Below are 21,741 nucleotides of genomic sequence, written 5' to 3' on the forward strand. Positions count from 1 at the left end.
GGTTGACCCAAACATGGAAAACGATGCACTAGATGAAAACAATAATTGACATATCGGAATTAATTCCTTTTGTTATTATGGTATTTATTACAAGTCATCGTGCAATGAACGGCTTAGAAGATTCGATTTTTTGTTTACGTCAATGTAGCATTGCAAGACAATACCGGTTGCAGCACATGAATATGCGTCGCCGACGACAGTTTGTTTCATTTCATTCATTACTACTGTATCCGATCATATATATAGTTATGTGTTCTCTGAAAATTCACCGTGGAGAGCGTTCTAGTAGATCTCCAACGAGAACGCCACTAATGTGTACTCAAAAATGACTTGGCTGAGAAACGAATACGTACTACAATATACAAACACTGACACTCTTTTTTTAACTTTTGAAAGTAATGGTTTTTAGAAACATTCATTGTTAATCAACAGTATGTTTATAAGTTCAGTCACATCAGACAAAACAAATTTCATATGGTGCCATAGTGGTAACACCTCTTTTGTTGTAGCAGTAACACACGTGATTATAAACAATATATTAACAAACAAGTGTGAGATGTCTTGGCTGAGTTCAAGTGCTGCCCCTTACACGTTTTTTTCAAAACGTAAAATATGACGGAACTTCGTTCTGTCATAGCCCAACTAAACTTTTTTAGATTTTTGAAATGTCATAAAATTGATCTAATAAAGACGTACAGGAAGCGTGATGTATTGGAGCTAAGACCGTCTGGGGTACATCAATCTTCAAGCCTCGTATGTGTTTGTCGTTGATGGCGGGATCATGACGCGTGAGTAACAAGCTGTACGAGGGCGCTATATATGAATCTAGACTAATTTTATATATGTCACCGCTTATAGCTGATACACATTTTAAATTGTAAACGGTTATACTCACCATGTACGGATAAATATTATAAGACAGTTCCCGGAAAACGTCAAAATAAATGTAATTTACAATGGGCGTACTCTGCGAACATGACGTGGAAGAACACAACAATACGCCGGAAACCGTTAATGGGGCACCTTCCAGTTAAGCCTAATCTCACAACTAATTTACTTTCTGGATTAAAGTAACAATGGATAACAAAAGATAGATTAACATTGTAAACAACATAAACAATAGTGTCCCATGATTCTTTGGTGCAATCCGTGGGATTGAGCGGTTCCCCTTTAACGTAATGGTCGGTTACCCAGCTGTATATGCCGTTTCAGTTTCAAAGTATATTGGCGTATATTTCTGCATTTACGTTTCTTCCGTCCAACTTAATCAGCGGTTATTTAGAAGTATACGTTATAAACGTTGAACGTAAATCAGCGGTTTTTCAGAAATAATCGTTGATTTACGTTGAACTGAATGGACGACAAACGTAGCCCATATTGCGACGGTTACGCGGCGGTTACGCGACGGTTTTACCGCATAACCGTTTACTGTAACCGTTGTGTAACCGTACCGGAAACACGCGATTTCATGCCGTGTAAGTTAAGACTTTCAAAGCTATTGGGTTAGACCATGATTATATATTCTTTATATCAAAGACTAATTCAAATCTGGCGGCCATTTCACAACTTAACTATACTAAACTTTTCGTTTTCATCCAATAACTTATTGTCTGAAGCAGTTATGCGAGTGTCTCTGATTTTTCCTTATAAATCCTCTCAAAAATAAAGAGATGCTATTTCGAAAAGTTCAATTTTGAAACATTTTCGGGGAACATGCCCCGTGCACCCCTTGGAAGCTCGCGCCTTCGGCGATAGTTGGTATCTCAGAGAGTTGAAAGACTCCCACCCCAATACAAAATCCTGGCTACGGACATGCAAAAATAGGCATAGCTAGAACAAGGAGACCTAAACTCGTACTTACTCATGGGTTAAAGTTGATAAACCTCGTTAAATCTGCACTGCCCTGTGTATTGTATCTCTATTTGTCCAACTCAATATAATCGATTAAGGTGTTTTAAATAGAGACCAAAGCTTCGGTTCAGTTTGTTATCTACAAAACGCAACACCGTTCTGCCAGTATATTGCCGATGAATAAATGAGTGAATGATGGGGATTTACCTTTAACAGATACTACTATCAATCAGCACACGTAGACCAGATGCAATCTTTATCCTTAGTTGCAAGTCGAGTCAAGAGAGTCAAGGACACTCGGGTGGCCTGTTCGGATGATAGATGAGGTAACAACCGGTCTGTTGGTGATTTATATCGCAGTCCATGGGGCAAAGGTTTGGCGATTCCATACTATAGAGAGTCGCTGTTGCTGGCATTTCCTTACGCTCGTAACAATCAAATTTATCGTAAATAAATTAATATTCTATATACTATACTATAATTTACTACATCACATCCCATTTATATCTAGTTATATTATACTATTCCTAATGGTGGACTGGACAGGAGGTGTTGTTTAAAAGGCCATGCCTCAAAAAAAAAAAAAATTCACCCTTTTTAAACATTTGCGAGAGACCACCAGCTGACCCCGCCTGAAAATGTTGGTGCAAATTTATTGAACAATGTACAAGTGGGAGTGGAATCGTTCAGATACCTAACGACACGAAGGCCGCCACCAGAGTGAGGTACCATATCAAGCGATTACACGACCACGACTACATTATTCTGCATATAACACGGCAACCAGGACGAATACAATAAGCTCGTTCGAACGTCTGGAAAAATAAGGATTTAAATTTTTTTTGTTTATTTAGTACATATGAGGCGAAACAATAACAATGTGAATCCGCCCTATTGACCAGTCACGTTCGAATTATCGGTTCGTTATCAGTGTTTACACTTTTGTGGACTTTTTTTCAATTGTTCACATATAGTTACATACTAGGTTATTGAAGGTGGACAAGTTGCCTAATCAGCTTATTTTTTTTTATGAATATGCATTACTGCATCTTGAAGGTGAGGGTACAAAATTGGAACACTAACATCGACTTTTATGAGACCAAAAGACAAGGTGTTTGCTTTCGAACGTCCATTTGCGAATTGGAGCCCAACGAATTTGAATATGTTATATCAAAGAAAAATAAAACCGCAAAATACGAAAAAAAGTTTAAAAATGTAAATGTTTAAACCTAGTTGTTACTTTACACGTAAACAAATGTGTGTGTATGCGTTTTCTGTTCGCTTGTCAATGTAAGAACATTATGCTGTATTGTATTACAAAAAGGAAGATTCCTAAATAAATGAATAAAAAAAAATTCATTAAAGAACAAGCTATTTTGCATGGTATTACAATTTACATGACAATAAATTAATGTAATAGATCTACAATTGTGGTTCTCAATTCTCTGTTAAACTCATATCACTACTGTAGACGGCGATAGCCAGAACATTGTCGTGGTTCTGTGGCTCGCTTGATACCCGAAACTGAGTTTAATTTTTATTTATCTTTTAACAAATCTGACATTTTCTTGGTCGCATTTTGTATTTTCCAGTCAGACACTAGCAAGTAAGAAAACGGGCCAGGTCTAGAACAACATGGGACACGAGTATCACAGCTAGGCCTAGAAGATATATATATATATATATACTTGTTAAAATGAGCCGATATTTTGTGACATTATGTAATTGGTGGGGGAAATTGTGAATTCGTACCAAACAAATTATTAGATTCTGGGTCTGGAGTTCCATCCTGTGATGCATTCATCAGAATGAAAATTATTGATATGGATGCCCGACTAACGGGTGGCGATCGGGAATGGTCGACTAATCAGCGCATTACTGTACTTGACTAAGCATATTGTGAGGTTTAGATACATAGCATTCTTAGAATGTTTGCACATCAACTCGAGCTGTATGTCCATTAGAATGTGCTGTAATGTAGCATGAGGCTCCAGAGCTATCCTATATATCATCATCCCAATCAACCCTGTGATGGGCAGTGATCATAATAAACAATACGGTGATAAAACTTTAACAGGAAGGACTGTTTTCGCCTGACACGGCGGGCTAACAAAAAATATAAACTACGTACAATAATATAAAACTCGAGAGGGCGCTATGATAGATTACGGGGTAGTGTCCGTATATTGAATGATGTTATTATATCGAAATGATAATGTCCCTAGGCAAACCATCACACCCCCTTTCCAGTTGAGCTTCTTACTAGGTTGTAGTCATAACATAGTCATTGTGCCATACAGGTGGTCTGGAGGAATGTAGAGCTGCTGTACCACAGGATTTGGGTGATCCTCAACTAGTTTACTTGTAGGTTGTTGGTCGTGTGGCTTTGATGCAGGATCAACGGGCTGCTGATCAATGACTAGATATGGCGGATTGATGATGACGTTCTCAGACGTCTTGTTCATCATTTGTGTGTTGCGACGAACGATTTGTCCTCTATTAGGCGCGACAGTGTAGGTACGTGGGGTTGTGTATTTGTCCTCGACTACTGCATGTATCCAATCCTTGCTGTCAGGGTTGATCTTAACTCTAACAGAATCTCCCTTGTTGGAGGTAGGTCTAAGTCTAACGTTTCTGTTGTAGGATCTAGCTTGACTTTGTTGTCTTTTAACAAGCTGTTGTCTGCTGTTTGTTGCCAATTTTGGTTGCGTATTTCCTTCACAGGTATGTCATCACGGAGATTGTGAAACCGAAAATTGTGTAAAAATCTTGGTCATCCCGGCACCAAATTCTAAAGGGGTATTATTCGTCACTGGGTTGTATCCAAAATTGGTAAGGAATGTCAGGCTGATCAAACAAATCTATCGCTAGAAATGTTACACTTAGTACACACATAGACAAGTGTATTACAACAATATTTCCACTGATATACCGGGTACCTAATAACCTGTACCTGATATATTAATAACCTGATCTACCTTTAACAAATTTTCTGTTAGGAAAGTTCTCTGATTGATTGAAAGTTAGAAGTGTAGACGTAAAAAAGTGATGTTTCCTACCGAAGCCGCAACATAATTTGTAACATAGAATCCGATTCACACAAGTGACACGAGTAGTTAAAGTTACATTATAGGGACGACCATGAGGGCGCTGTTCATAGTTGGAAGTGATGATGAACAGCGCCCTCATGGTCGTCCCCATAATGTATCTGAGGTGGGGATGCGATGACGTCATACGGGGTGGGATGACGTCACAATGGGAGGCTGTGCATAGCTTAGCATAAATAATGACGTCACAATGGGAATTCGTGCATAAATTAGCATAAATGAGGACCAATGCCGTAAAGGGGATCATTTGAATGAGGATGACGTCACAATGGGATATTTTAATACATTTGCATAAATTACCATCAATTTTTTTTGTAATTATTTTGTTTAATTATTTTTAATTATTTTTAATTGTTTTTTAATTGGACAGGCGTGGACGAAAGATTTTTCATGAGGATGACGTCACAATGGGATATTGTGAATACATTTGCATACATAAAATTGATGTGAATACGAGGTCGTGTCGAGGTCATCGTGAATACATTTGCATAAATTACCATCATTTTTTTAATTATTTTTTAATTATTTTTAATTATTTTTAATTATTTTTTAATTGGACAGGCGTGGACGAAAGATTTTTCAGAATGTTTCGTAGATGTCGCTCACACACACGCACACACACACACACGCTAATAAATACACATCATTTTGAAAACTAACAGAGTTTATTACACAAAGAAGGGAAATCTACTAATGAGTAAATAATCAAAAAGAATGGATTAAAAACTGAGTAATTGAAATTGAGTATATAGAAAGTATACATTTTGTTTTTGTTTTGTTTTTGTTTTTTTGTTTTTTTTTGTTTAAGTAAATAATCAAAAAGAATGGATTAAAAACTGAGTAATATAAGAACAAAAAATGACATTTTGAGTATATAGAAAGTATACAATTTGTTTTTGTTTTGTTTTGTTTCTTGTTTGAGTAAATAAACAAAAAGAATGGATTAAAAAACTGAGTAATATAAGAATAAAAATGACATTTTGAGTATATAGAAAGTATACATTTTCAAATGCGGATAAGTATTCGATTATGATAAAAACAAGAAAACACGAGTAACACCGAAAAGTCAATACACACTTTTTTCTAATCAGAATCGCTCATCTGTGATAAAAAGAAAAAAAAGAGAAATAATATGAAATCGATATATATATATATATATATATATATATATATATATATATATATATATATATATATATATATATATATACATGTGAAATTTCAAAAGCATAAGTCATCTAGTAAAACTGCGTGGGAAAAAATATTTGTCATAAATAGGGAGGTTGAGTCCGGTCACGTTTTCGATATATCTGTTCACATAAAGGTCATTCAAATGTCTATCACGCGTAAAAGAGTCGGCTACGGACTTCATAGGTTCCCCTCGACATCTGCGCAGCAAGTAATACAGGACGTATTGACCACACACTGTAGAGAACGGAGCTTGTAGTATTTGATGATTGTAGACCCATGTACAAACGTTTTTATCGAGAAATCTCTTAAATTCCACGTAGTAGGGTTGACTACCATACGAGTCAAAATATTCTCCACGGTAGGGATCCTTCAGATAAAAAGCCACCCAATGTGTCCCACCTCCGCTACTATCATCGGTGTTTGATACGAACGCTGCGGGATACTCCAACACTTTAGCCTTAGGCAGTTGATCTCTAGCATAAACGCCAAAGAACACGTTTCTAGTGTACGGATTAGTCGACAGAATACGATTCAGTTGATTCGTGTCCATCGCAGCTAGAAATCAGTCAATACGTTTCTGTCTCTGTCAATCTCGATAACGTTATCGTATTCAGCATAAATCAAAACGGACACAGTCTCAGTCAATGCTTGTCTGAACTGAATCTCAAGACCAATCTTTCCTTCTTGTATCAAATTGAGGTGATAATCGCTGGCCGATTCGTCGGGAGTGAGGTCAAATGCGAAGATTGTGTACCCTTCGGGATATTCGTCTCGAGTGATGCCGTTGCCTTGGTCTTGACCCATTTTATTTGTACCGGTAAATAGAGTGTAATAAGCCATGATGCAACTTCTACCACCAGCTGCCGTGAAGTCTGTCTTCAATGGCTTTGCGGGAACTTGCTCGCCTCTAACGTTGAGAACGAGTGAAGTGATACCGTAATTCTGGAAGTTGAATGGATTGGTTTCGTAGGATCCATTGAAAGACGTATTAGAAACCAGACACAGGATGATCCTTTTGGGCAGCTGACCGAGGAAGATCAAATCTTTGTTTAATGACATTGTACCAGCCGGGATGGAAGCGATTTTCATAACGCATCGATCGATGGGGTATTTTGCAGTACCCTGTTTCAACGCTTCAACGTGTCCCAGTTGTACGCTGGGGCTCAACTTGACTTTTCTCACTAGGAGGGTAGCATCGGTGATGACTACTTTGAATGCTGGATTTTCGGTTGAACTGATCAAGCAGAACTGATTTTTACTTCGATGTAATTTCAGTCTAACTTCCACCCCATTGAGTAAATACTTTGGTTGAAAAAATATGTCCCCGTGTATTCGTCCGATCATGTCGACCGTCTTACTGAGTGATGTATATGCGTATCGACGTTTGAGTCCCATGTTAGCGTCACCATCATCAGCCCTTGGGTTTGCAACATTCATTTTTCCAGCGGTGTCCTTCTCAAATATCGCAGCACCAATCTGCGTTGATTTGGCATCGCCTCCATAATTCAATAGCGTTTCGATCATGGCTCTGTAAGAATAGGTGGGAGATGCATCCGAAATCTGCTTTCCATTTAGGTACACGTCGATTTGATTGAAGAGGGAATGCAACCACAAGTTTGCAGGCCCTACAGTGGCGTCCGCAGCCAAATTACTTCCATTTGCATTCGTGATTTTAGCCTTGATGTGCAAAAGCGTAGAACCAATATCGATGTAGTCACTTCCGGCCGAAGGTATTACAAATTCGATCGGACCATCGGCTATATTCGTGAGTGGGTTTACCTCTTCGTAACTTCCTTTTTCGATACTTGTCTGTGTCGGAGGAATAGTAAAGAGATCGAGTTCCGTCTTTGCGCATTCACAGGAGTGTTCGTGTACAAAAGCCATGATGTTCAGTCGAATATATCCGGAGATCTTCTCCTCTTCTTAGCCTTGGAAGAAATGACACGTCTCGTTGTTGTCTTCTTTCTTTTGATGGTGCGTCCTCGCCCCGTTTGAGAGGGTCTTCCAAATAAATTGCTCAATACCGAAGAAGTAATTTGACGACCCGCAGTCTTTGCTCTACTCGAAGCCGCTTTTTTAAAGTTTTTCCCTTGTACAACATCACCTAGAATACCCAAACCGGCATCGAGCGCTGGTTTTGCCACTGCTTTCAGACCTTGTGTTAACAGAGGTGCGGCCGATCTCGCCAATCCAGAAAACATACTTCCGATTCCATATCCGCGTTGCAGTCTCGTGCCAGAAAATACAGATCCTCGTCCAATCTGATTCATGTAGTAATTTCTATAAACCCCCACGTGAGGAGTGTAAGGTCGATGTCTGTTCATTTTTTCTTCACACTAGCGAAGGACGAGCTTTGCGAAAACTCAGCGTCACGATCACTCGTCCGCGTTGATATGGCACCTTCTCCCCGTATCAGACCTTATATCTCCACAGTCTTGAATGTTGACGTTCGAAACAGGAGAAAGTAAAGTTTGTTGTTAGTGAGAATGACGCTATCTCCATGGGTTCCTTCAACATTGACTATTCTCAAGAGAGGTACGGAAACATCACCGACCATTTGGTGTTCAACTATATTGCAATACACGTAGAGGGAATACAAACTTCTAATGTCGGCAAGGTAGGGACTAGTGCGTCTTTCGTTTGTAATTGTTGTATTTGAGGGAAATCCTAACAGTTCAGCCAATCCACCCATCAAGATTACACGAGCTCCTTCTTCAACCGCCACGGTCACTCTCCTTGACCTCGAATTATATGTCATCAGTATTTCATCTGGTAGACCTTTTTCTCGAATCGCATCTAAAATCATTTCGATCGAGTTGTAGTAGCCCGGATTCAATTTCAGTTCTCCGTGATCTCTCATATTGGGTGAGGCATCGTAAAAGATCCTATTTTCGTCATGTACGACGTTGTACCACGAATTTGGGTAGTGGATGTCGGCCAATGCTACTTCCCAATCGCCATCTAGCGAAAGCGTTCTCGGTAGTTTGACAGTGTATTTTGTCAATGTGTTGTTCGGGAACACATCGAGCGAGGCATTACTAGGGAGCGTCAAAAAGAAATCCTTTCCAGACATGATGATCTTTTGAAATGAATCAGGTCATCGTGTGTGTGAATGGTATTTATAAACGTTGCAAGTCCCTGATCCAAGAATTAAACGAATCATCATACCCACGCCACTTAACGAAATATTCCACGTGACCTTTACGTTTTCTCTTGCGCAGCACATTCTCCACAATGTACAATGCATCGTCGTCTTTTACTATTTTCTGAAGTTCTTCTTCGTAGAAAGTACCTTCCAACATTTCGCCGTTGTAATCTGAAATTTTGTAAACAGGTGGTTGTGTGTTGAGACGTCCAACAATCGTGAATACCTCTTCGGTCCAATTGGGTAAGTAACCTTTTTTGAAAACGTGTTTGGTTTTACTGATTCTGACTCTGTCACCGAGTTTATAAATCTTCCTCTTCTTCAACCCATTTTTCTCTGTGTTTAGATCACCGTACAATATGTCTCTGACCTTTTTCTGGTTCGCGTAGGTAACGAGTGAGGGTTTGGTATTTATACTTCTGTGATGGGTATTGTTGTAAGAACGTACCATGTCGTCTAATACAGGTAGATAAGTCAACGTGTTGTTCTTCGTGAAATATCTGAACATTTTTCCCTTGATGGTTCTGTTGTATCTCTCCACAATGCTGGCTTTAGTCTCATTGCCTGTAGTAAAGAACTTAATGTCTTCGCTCTTGAGGTAGTTCTGAAAAAGTCTGTTGGTGAATTCAGTTCCTCTGTCCGTGTGCAAAACGTCAGGGCGACGCCCCTTCCCGAGTATTTTCCGAAATGCCTCGACCAAACTCGCCCCTCTCTTGTCTTTCAGAGGTACGACGAAAGCATATTTTGAAAAAACATCGATACACGTCAATAAGAACTTGTATCCACTGTTGTATCTGGATATCGAGGAGAGATCGCATAGATCAGCCTCCCACTGCTCGTCCACTTGGAAAACCACCACCCTCCTTCTTTTAAAGGACCGTCTAGAAGGTTTGTGCAGAGTATATGTATCCTGTTTACTCAACCACTTCTTCACGTCCGACTTGGTTATCTTTTTTCCTCTCTTTGTTTTTTTTACGGCAGCATAAAGGGAATTCAAACCCCCGTAACTTCCAGGACTTTGGACATCGTAAAACAGTTCGTCTAGGACGGTGTCCATCTTCTTCGTCATTGTTTACGGGTGTGGTTATTTCACACGCGCAGAGGCAGTGGATACGTTCGATAAACGAAAGCAAAGCAGGACAGCGTGGATCCATCACGACCGACTGAACCAAAGTGAGATCTAGCGGTTGCGACGAGGTTCTATTTAATACGTCACCCACGTGTGTCGAGGATGAATGGGAGTGGAAACCACATGGGGTCCACGTCTCTTCGGAACTCTCCCCTTGAGTGTGTTGGTATGCATGTAAGACCACCGATCTGTATTGCCAACAAGGTCTTGAGGTACATTTGACATTTTCATAACTTCGGCAAATTCTCTCCAACCTGTGGGGGTGAAATTCTTCCTTTTACGCAAGAAATCATTGACTAAATCGATGATGTGCGTGCCTGGCACGGATTGTCCATCAATGATTAATTCACCATTTTCACCCCAGTCGACCCGTTGGTTCTGTTTAACTTTCTGTAGTAGAAGCTTCGCTTTTCTCTGCATGCTCTTGGGAACACTTTGTAAGACTTCGGATGTAATTTGATCTGGCACACCATCTTTGTCGGGTTGAGATTCCTGATCGGCTACAGCATCAGTGTTGGGTAATTGCTGCGTAACGGAGATTGGAATCGGTTCGTTTTTCTTCTCCCGCAACAACAAGTACTTGCGTAGAACCTGTTGGTACAGTTTGACTTTTTCATCTTCAGGCAACTCTTCCATTTGCGTTATGTCGTTCATGTCTCTATCCAGCGAAGTCAATGATTTCACCACAGGTCTCGTCATTTGAGCATTCTGGCTTTGGATGGTAGATAATAGCTCAGCAGGGACTAAAGCCATCTTCTTCACGGATTCCATCTATTTAAGACCTAGTAGGGGAGGGAGTATGCTCGAAATTAAGGGAGCAATCAAGGCGGCCAGGAAACCTCCTTTCTGAACCAGAATTTTTTTCTTTTTCTTGACTGGAGTTTTCTTATTGGACAGTGCTCGGAGATGTTTCACGTACAACGCCAATTTTCTTTTCTGATTAGGTGATAGCTGGACGTTCCCTTTCAACACATTGAGCGAGCATTCACACAGACACTGTATCAAGTCACTAGAGGCTCCATCAATTATCCCCTTTTGTTGTTTCGAGTTGGCCTTGTGCAATACAGAGAGAAAATCAGCGTTCTTTCGCATGCGGGATGACATGGTGAAATGACTGACGATGAAAGACTGTCTTTTTTTATACCTTTCTCACATACACTATCGGTACTTGAGATGAAAGTATGTTCGTTCGAATGCGTATTTCCTCAGGGGTGTCTGGCATCAGATCCACGAGGAGGTAACCGTGAGGTTCTTGGGTGGCATCGGTGAATGCCTCCTGAAGAAACTTAATGTTTCCGGGGTACATTTGCTTTGCCAGAACGTTGACTTGTGATGCGTCCCTTGGATTTTTAAACAGGAAAATGTAGTGCGTGTTGAGACTGATGGTTCTCGATTGTCTGCCCTGATGAAAGAGATTTTGCAAAATCAGTATCACGGATAAATTTCGATGGTGAGATCCCTTCGTGAAGAACTGGGCGATTTGTTTATCGTTACCCGTTTCTGTCATCAGATCATCTATCACCAACAAGTTTCTTTTAGCCGGGTCGATTATTCTACCAATATCTGGAGGTATCCCTTCGATAAAGCGAATTTGAGGCACTGTCTTCATCATTTCCAAATAGGCTGGCTGAAACTCGCCGTAGCACCAATAGATAACATCTGGTGGTGGAGATATGACGCTGTCACATTGTTCTAATATCAGTTTGACTAAAAACGTCTTCCCAGACTGCGTGGGACCACACACGAGAGAGGTAAATGGGTGTTTCAATCTTGCATCCATGACGATATCATAGGACCTCGCTGGTTATCGCGTCTCCTTTTACGTTCTTCAATGTACTTTTTCAACATCCAGTTTAAAACAAAATAAGGTAGTGTACATAAGCCAGAATAGACGAGTGATAGAACCAAGTCCGATTTGGTAGAGCCCATGCCAATGTGATTGTTCAAGGTTCAAATGGATGAATGATGGGTAACCGACGATCTAGCTTCTATTTATATATTTTTTGTTTTTAGAAGCCGTATGGGAGAGTACAGTAATCATCTTGTATCACCTGTTTGTCATACACTAAACTGTACGTTTTAACTTCTTCTCTATTGAATATTCTATCTCCCTTGCGCGTTATTTTTTGAGGGTCTTTGACGTGTAGAGGACCGCTTGTTCTCCGAACAAGTCGATTCATGGAGTCAAAATTAATTTCCAGTTGATTTCTGTAATTGAGGGTGAACCCTCTCACTTTACACACCGTTTGGTTCCCACTTTTGTCCGGTTTGTGTAGTCGGTACGCGTAATTCTTCGGTCCTCCCGATACGAAATGTGTGATGTAATTATCCGTCGGAGTTATTTCTCTCGTCAAATCTCCGAGATAATCACCTGTCGGTGGATCCCATTCTCCAGCTCGTTGGATGTAAATGATGGAATCTGTGTCAAAGTACAAGACTCTACTACCTAATTTCTCCAGAACACTGTAGAGTTTAAGTCGGGCATAGCTTGTCGTCATGGCAGCCAGTACAACGTTCGTATTGGGTGCTTCAGTAATGTTGTCTTCTTTATCGCAGTGCTGGACAAGAACCATTTCGTCAGAGACAAAAGAAAGATCTGTGACGTCCTTTGTATTATCCATCAACATTTCCAACAGTTTGGCGGGCGTTTCTACATACGTGCTCTGTCCAAAGTTTGATCTCTGTCCCAGCTTTCCCCAGAACGAGTTGAGATTTAGCTTGGCGAGAGCTCTGAGACCTGGATTGGTGGTTATCTTGCTTCTGTCCAAGACGATACCTTCTCTTTCGCGGTACCTTTGGATGTACATGGTTCGGTCTTCCTCGGTGCGACACCACTCTGGAAAACCGGAAGACTCTTGTTTAATTTTCAGAAACATGTTGATGTAATCGGTGAACAGCCCTCCTTCTCCAGTTTCAGGGTTGTATGTTGCCGACTCATCATAATGCCAAACTTCGTATACCTTGGTGATGCGATACCCTACTTCTTCAGCCTTTTCCAATTCCGGAGTGCACCAAACACCCGTCAGCTGACGTTCATTGACACCATGGTGACATTCGTCTTGATTCATGGTTTCCGCGCATTTGGAACAGAGTGGGAACATCAGTTTGTTGTTCACCCTGAAAGGTAGAACTGGTATATACAATCTCCTCGGAGGTAAAACGTCGCACTTGATAATACCGAAATAGTCTGTGGGTTTGGCGATAAAGTCTTTAGTTACGACTGTCGGGTGGCCAACTGGATATCGCGAGGTCTTATTGATGTACGGGTAGAGGCTGCAAAAATCAACATATTCTATCTTTTCGCCTTCCTTGACCTCGTAATACAGACTCAGGGCGTTGGTACGACCCCCGAGAAAAGCCTCCCTACCTCTGATAGGATTTGAGATATCTAAGCTTCCGACAAACCTCTCGACTTTGTGATTGTTCTTCATCAGGTTTTTGAAATCGCATTCCCACATGGTGACTAGCGAGTATCCTTTCGATTTCAACCACTCTTCCCTCGCCAGTAGTCTTTCATAGAGGGATGTCATACTGAGTTCATTCTTGCGATTCGTCTCATTCCTTCTGGGAAAACACTTTGGACAACCGTGGAAGTAACAACCGTAGTACTCATACAAGGTTTCGGTAGAAGCATCATAATCTCCCTTCTGGAATTACGAACATGTTGAATATGCGTGTTATTGACGTGTGCCTCGTATTCCATCCATCTTATAGCATCTGCAGATTGATTCTGGGCGCTGAGGTACCCTTTCTCAGGCACAACCCCGATTGTGTCAGGAGTCAGGAAATGCTTTCGAAATATGACGTTGCACACGGAAGCGATCGTGATGCAACGGCTGAAGGGGTCAACTTTGGTGAGATCCATCATCATCGATCTAAATGCCAAACAACACTCCTCGAGTATGCGCACGTCGCTCCGACAGTACTTGAGCAGTTCTTTACGTAAATCATAAACGGAATTCTTTTCTACTTCTCCATTGTACCATGTGTAGAATGTCTTTCTAGCCACCTCCTTCATACCATCTGGGTCAAAATAACGAGCCCCGGGTATCGGTCCTCTGTAATTGTCTCCAGTGGATCTCGGAAACAGGTGAGGAAAAAAACCCTTGTGTAACTCGTCTATGCCGAAGGTCTTAGGAAGTTTAGATAGAGCCATGGGCAGGAAATTCAAGCTATCAATGAATTTGATATCTGCACGACGGATGTATAGTTGCATGACTTTCGAACCATTCATGATGACTTCGGGTAGTATCTTGTGATCGTGACAGTATTTCAGAATCATAATTCCATCATACCCCTTTGAATTATGCACGATGAAAATCATCCCATTATGCTCTTTTTCTAATGCCCACTCGCAGAAATCTTCCAAGGTACGTGAACCATTGAACACTTTCTCCGTATTCGGTGGAATTCGCGCTACGCACAGATCTGGAATATGAGTGCAATGTTCGTCGGTCGTGCATTCAAAATCGTAAAAGACGTAGTTACCATGGCTGTCAGAGTTATCCTCCTCAAATTCTTCCATCGAATCGTCAGATTCTTGGTTCTTTTTTCTATCGGTGAGTGGTTGAATGTAACACAGGTGGTCGTATGTCTGAAAAGACTTGCAGGTTTTGCAGTAAACTTCGTTACATTTGTGAGACCCTTCACGATATTTGAGGAGTTTGTGACATTTTTCGCAACGTTGAACTGACTGGCAAAGAGTTTTTTTCCCATTAACTGACTTTTGATGCCTTTCGAAACATTCTTCATTCTTGAAAAATCTGTGACAATTTCCGCATTTTTGCCATCGTGTAACCATGCAGTCCAGTTGATTTCCACAACTCAAACATCCCGTCGGACACACGTGATCGTAACGGTTGGAATAAGACTTGTCACACCTAGTGCAATAGTAGCCCTTTCCCAGAAAACCAGTCATTTTTGTGATGACGTTGTAGTGTTTATCTTTCAGAAACAGATATATGTCTTTGGAATCTTCTGCGGCATCGCCCACAAAGATGATGGAGTCAAAATGATCGTGCGACAATACGTGTATTCTGAAATCGGGTAACACGCTCTGGAATTTTTAATCTCCTCGATGCCACATGGTCCCTGTTCGACTCTGGCCTTCCGTAAAAGTTCTCTAGCTCGGACGGTTTGCATAGAGTAGTTTGCCGTTTTTTTCCTCTTTATAGAATCCCACACCGATGGTGGATTTTCCTCTTTTGTGTGTGGCGTGTGCCATGGCGACCACGATCGCTCTGGCGCAACACATCTGGTCATCGGAAACGATTTCAATGACAGATTTGGAATTTCTCAACCTGTCTGCGATCTTTGTATCAAACTGTCGCTTCCTCCCACGTGTTTTGCCGGCACCAAGAGGCATTTCAACAGATACTGTCCTGATGGTGATGTTTTCCTCAAGGGATATATCTTGGTAAGATTGTAGAATCCTCTCCACTTTTGACATCACCTTGTCAACATTCATGTCCTCAACCGGTATAAATGGTAACCAAATTTCGTTGTTCAAGTTGGGTACGTTTATGGAAATGCGAATTTGGTCACGTCCGTCAAGGTCAGAGGTGACCAGCTCGAGCAGTTGATGAAAAGTAGCGTGTAATACGCTATGCACTTCATCAAACGTATTGGCATTTGGATGCGAAACTTTTACGACCCAGTCCGTTCCACTCACCTTAAACTTTTTGACAAAACGTTTTCTCTTACTGACAAGATTGAAATTAATCTTGTCGGTGATATTCTCGTCACTATCATCTGTGTCAGTATTAAAATTTCAAATTAAATAAATAAATACACAAATATATGAATAAATAATCAAATAAACAAACAAACAAACAAATATATAAATAAACAAATAAATAAATAAATAAACATACCTTACATGGTCTTTACGACCCCCACGTTGATAACCCGAGGTAGATGGATGGTTAACAGGCCCTATTGGACTCGGAGGGTGGGAAGGCGTGTTCGTTTCTCCATATATAGAGTACAAATTTTTCTTAGCGGACTTGGGTGTTGCAAATCCAGTACTTGTAGAACTATAAAAACAACAACAACAACAACAACAAAGATTAAAGACGAAAAAACAAATTTCAACTTACCTCACATGTTTTTTGTTTTTTTGTTTTTGTTTTTTTGTATACTTACGTTACATGGGAGCAGGAACCAGATTTAATAAGACATTTCAACTTCTGATTGAAATCTGGAGTATCTATACTGCTGGCTGGAGACCATGAACTATGTATGTATAAATAAATAAATAAATAAATAAATAAATAAATAAATAAATAAATAAATAAATAAATAAATAAATAAATAAATAAATAAATAAATAAATAAATAAATAAATAAATAAATAAATAAATAAATAAATAAATAAATAAATAAATAAATAAATAAATAAATAAATAAATAAATAAATAAATAAATAAATAAATAAATAAATAAATAAATAAATAAATAAATAAATAAATAAATAAATAAATAAATAAATAAATAAATAAATAAATAAATAAATAAATAAATAAATAAATAAATAAATAAATAAATAAATAAATAAATAAATAAATAAATAAATAAATAAATAAATAAATAAATAAATAAATAAATAAATAAATAAATAAATAAATAAATAAATAAATAAATAAATAAATAAATAAATAAATAAATAAATAAATAAATAAATAAATAAATAAATAAATAAATAAATAAATAAATAAATAAATAAATAAATAAATAAATAAAGAAAGAAAGAAAGAAAGAAAGAAAGAAATAAAGAAAGAACTTACGAAACACTATCTTTCGTAGGTGATTTCTCAGATGCGTCGTCTTCACTGAAAAAATAAGAGTTATATTATTGTTATTATTCATATTGTTTACTAAATCTTCACACGCATATCGAACGAGTTATTTATATAATATCGAATACACACCTGCTTATAAAACCATATTCATGTTCTAGGTCTGACAAAGTTTTAAGCTGTGAATTGCTTTCCCAGTAAATTCAAAAAGTTAAAAAACATGTTTTATCCTGTTTTATTTTTTTCCTCAGGTAAAATTTGAAATAAATAAATAAATAAATAAATAAATAAATAAATAAATAAATCACCCTTCATCTGAATTGTCGCTTTCTTCTGTTTGTCTGAAAATGACAAGAGTTTTGAATCAGCTACAACTTTGTGGTCAGTTCAAAAAAAAAACTTACTCAGATATAGAGGGCGTGCATTCATGCTCCGATTAAAAACAAAAGATTTTGAACGAGCTAAGGTTGGAAAATAACGTTGCTATGTTCAAACATGTTGGCGGGTAACGCTATACATTATGTTGACCTTCATGACAAAATAAAAGGTCAAGTCTAGTGAAAAGACACCCTAACTAATTGGGAAAATACCGCACATAATCATTGTTTTAAAGCTGAGGGGTATGCTCGATGAATGAGTCCAAGCAAGTCTTGATTCGCTGTGTCAAGGCATTCTTTGCGAATGACCGCGGTATGACATCATTTGAAAATATTGTAGTTTTCGTTTTTAGTAAACAAGTCTTCATTAATTATACATTTTCTACCTACTCAGACTTTCTATTTTCTGTGCCAATTTATAACAATGTCTCTCATAGCATAAAAAGATAAGTATTCTTTAAAGACGTAAAGACTCATGGTAGAAGCTTTCCCCTGGTTTCAACTGACAGTTTTTCACATATCCCGAATTATTAGGTAGTGTTTACAACATGAAAACAAAAAGTAAACAATGAATTCCCTACCTTATATTATCTGTGGACGCCATTTCATTCCGTGTAACGAGTGTGGCTCGATTAAAAATACTGGCTAAGCTATGAAGTCACTGGGATAATACACTCCAACGATTTGTGTTTTGATATCAGATCTGACACCCTGAAATGCCCTAGATAACAGACATTCATAAACCCCCACCCCCTGGATTCAGGAACAGATGTGAATTTGTTTATTTTACTATAAACATCTTTGTGTCTGTGTGGTCAGTTTGTGCACAGTTACAAACTAGTAACCGTGGTTTGTGTGATAAAAATGGATTATGACGACATAGGTCTGACATTCATCGCTCAACACTATAGCGAACTCGACTTTGATTTCCCCCCTGGATTCATGAATTGTTTTGAACGGAAGAAACCTGTTTATTTTACCATAAACATGTGTGTGAGTGTGTGATGAATCTATAAATATATTTGACTTGGTTGGGAAAAATGCTGACATGATGTAAACATCCGGGGTAACAGAAAGGGAATTTTTTTTAACACGCGGCGATAGTATTGGGAATCATTTTATCACTGACGAGCGTACTCGCAACATGGCTTCGAACCAGCTCAGCACCTACCTCAATGAATTCTCAGGCAGTCTCCTACAGGACGCGACTCCTGGAATGTCCACTCCTGGAATGTCCACTCCAGTTACAGCACAGCCCGATGTTTCTGAAAATTCAACTCGCCGTATTAATCGACGCAAAGTCACGAATGCAGGAATGTCCACTCCTGGAATGTCCACTCCAGTTACAGCACAGCCCGATGTTTCTGAAAATTCAACTCGCCGTATTAAACGACGCAAAGTCACGAATGCACTAGCTATAAGTGGCACAATGCGTCCGTCACCAGCTCCACCAAGAGGTGAGACAGACATTTTTACATATTTGCTTTGCCCAGTCAAGCAATTGTTTGTCACAGTGAATACTTTTCGCGGACAAACTTATGTTCACATTCGCGAGCACTATAATGGTCACCCAACAAAACGTGGTGTATCCTTACGGGCGAACCAGTTCAGAATATTGAATGATATTATCCCTCAAATCAACCGGGCTATCAGGTATGTTAGTTTTCATTTAAAAATCCAAATATTCGTTGCTCATTTCCCGACTTCTAATGCATAGAACATTTTATGTATTAAAACGATAAAACCGTGAATTTAAAACCCACTGAATATGCCTGAAATGGTAAATCAGAGAAATAGTCATTTACAGTTTGTTTTTTGTTTTGTTTTTTCACAGCCAGCAGTCTGAGGAAACCACTGGATAAACTTGTTTCCAAAAAACTCATCGCTGAATTCATTTGTAGACACGTACGTTGCATCATCCAAACTAATTGTCTCGGATGTGAAATAGACCACCCGTCACAACGTCAACATTGGTGTCTATCCTATGGATTTGTCGATAAAAATAGCCGGATCGATGAAATCCGGTTTTTTATTGACCAAGCTTTATCTGAGATTGATATTGGTAAAATTTCCATGTGTTATGACGCATTTCAACGCATTTACCCAGATTTGGTTGGAAAATTTTCCAAGCGTTATACACGTATTCTGTTTCAAAGGTATAAATCTAACCCTGAACTGTGTTTAGATTCCTGTGAAATTACGCTATCAACTCGTGAAATGGATTCCCAACTCCTTGACATTATACAACAACATATATAGAATAAGAATGTCAATCATTCTCCGTAGTACAGTGAAAGACACTCGGTGAGTTTTCTACTGATCCCTAACCCTATTTGTTGCGCAGATGACGAGGGGAAACCTGTGAACTCCGTAGCCGACTCTTTTATGCGTGATAGACATTTGAATGACCTTTATGTGAACAGATATATCGAAAACGTAACCGGACTCAACCTCCCTATTTATGACAAATATTTTTTCCCACGCAGTTTTACTAGATGACTTATGCTTTTGAAATTTCACATGTATATATATCGATTTCATATTATTTTTTTTCTTTTTATCACAGATGAGCGATTCTGATTAGAAAAAAGTGTGTATTGACTTTTCGATGTTTTTCGTTTTTCTCTTGTTTTTATTATAATCGAATATTTCTTATATTACTGTTTTTAATCCATTCTTTTTGTTTATTTACTCAAACAAGAAACAAAACAAAACAAAAATCGATTTCATATTATTTTTTTTCTTTTTATCACAGATGAGCGATTCTGATTAGAAAAAAGTGTGTATTGACTTTTCGATGTTTTTCGTTTTTCTCTTGTTTTTATTATAATCGAATATTTCTTATATTACTGTTTTTAATCCATTCTTTTTGTTTATTTACTCAAACAAGAAACAAAACAAAACAAAAACAAATTGTATACTTTCTATATACTCAATTTCAATTACTCAGTTTTTAATCCATTCTTTTTGATTATTTACTCATTAGTAGATTTCCCTTCTTTGTGTAATAAACTCTGTTAGTTTTCAAAATGATGTGTATTTATTAGCGTGTGTGTGTGTGTGCGTGTGTGTGAGCGCCATCTACGAAACATTCTGAAAAATCTTTCGTCCACGCCTGTCCAATTAAAAAATAATTAAAAATAATTAAAAATAATTAAAAAATAATTAAAAAAATGATGGTAATTTATGCAAATGTATTCACGATGACCTCGACACGACCTCGTATTCACATCAATTTTATGTATGCAAATGTATTCACAATATCCCATTGTGACGTCATCCTCATGAAAAATCTTTCGTCCACGCCTGTCCAATTAAAAAACAATTAAAAATAATTAAAAATAATTAAACAAAATAATTACAAAAAAAAATTGATGGTAATTTATGCAAATGTATTAAAATATCCCATTGTGACGTCATCCTCATTCAAATGATCCCCTTTACGGCATTGGTCCTCATTTATGCTAATTTATGCACGAATTCCCATTGTGACGTCATTATTTATGCTAAGCTATGCACAGCCTCCCATTGTGACGTCATCCCACCCCGTATGACGTCATCGCATCCCCACCTCAGATACATTATGGGGACGACCATGAGGGCGCTGTTCATCATCACTTCCAACTATGAACAGCGCCCTCATGGTCGTCCCCATAATGTAACTTTAACTACTGACACGTCTATTTCAGATTGTCTGCTTTTACAATTGTGAGGTTTGTGACTTCACGCATACATTCTGCAGTGTTGTTTTGAGAGCAGCGTGTCGCCACAATTTACAATTTATTTATGATTTAGTGTTCTCAATAAAGTCTGCTCAAATAGTATTTTATCGGAATAGACAAAAACGAAAATAGAAAAACAATACAACAGCACATACACTGTCGACTTGCCTAGATCAACGCTTTTAGATGATGTTTATTTTTCTAATGGTTCTAATGGTTAGTAATTTTTAGAAAATAACTGAATTACAGATCAATTTTAACTCGTTTTTTTTAACTCCGATGTGATTGAATGGCATGTGAAATAATTATTTCATGACTGAAAGCTATTACCATGATTAAAAACGCTATTGTCTGAGGATTAAATAATTCTAGTAGTTCCACAAAGACCTTGGGAAATACATACAATAAGAACATTTTTAATT

The 21,741-nt window shown here is 38.4% G+C and overlaps 2 protein-coding genes across 2 annotated transcripts; both read right to left on the bottom strand.

Moving 5' to 3' along the window:
• Positions 1 to 6,704: 6,704 nt before the first annotated feature.
• LOC146729628 (uncharacterized protein F54H12.2-like) lies at positions 6,705 to 8,033 on the bottom strand. The gene has a single exon (XM_085495027.1). The coding sequence runs from the start codon at positions 8,031 to 8,033 to the stop codon at positions 6,705 to 6,707; it is 1,329 nt and encodes a 442-aa protein (XP_085351153.1).
• A 4,399-nt stretch (positions 8,034 to 12,432) lies between these two features.
• LOC146729629 (uncharacterized) lies at positions 12,433 to 13,953 on the bottom strand. Its single transcript, XM_085495028.1, has one exon. The coding sequence runs from the start codon at positions 13,951 to 13,953 to the stop codon at positions 12,433 to 12,435; it is 1,521 nt and encodes a 506-aa protein (XP_085351154.1).
• Between the last annotated feature and the right edge of the window lie 7,788 nt (positions 13,954 to 21,741).

This window comes from Saccoglossus kowalevskii, chromosome 21 (genome assembly GCF_978046115.1).
Source record: "Saccoglossus kowalevskii chromosome 21, keSacKowa6.1, whole genome shotgun sequence".
NCBI lineage: Eukaryota > Metazoa > Hemichordata > Enteropneusta > Harrimaniidae > Saccoglossus > Saccoglossus kowalevskii.

Coding starts and splice junctions, on each gene's coding strand:
- LOC146729629 (XM_085495028.1), bottom strand. CDS start 13,953: ATGACATCCCTCTATGAAAGACTACTGGCGAGGGAAGAGTGGTTGAAA.
- LOC146729628 (XM_085495027.1), bottom strand. CDS start 8,033: ATGGCTTTTGTACACGAACACTCCTGTGAATGCGCAAAGACGGAACTC.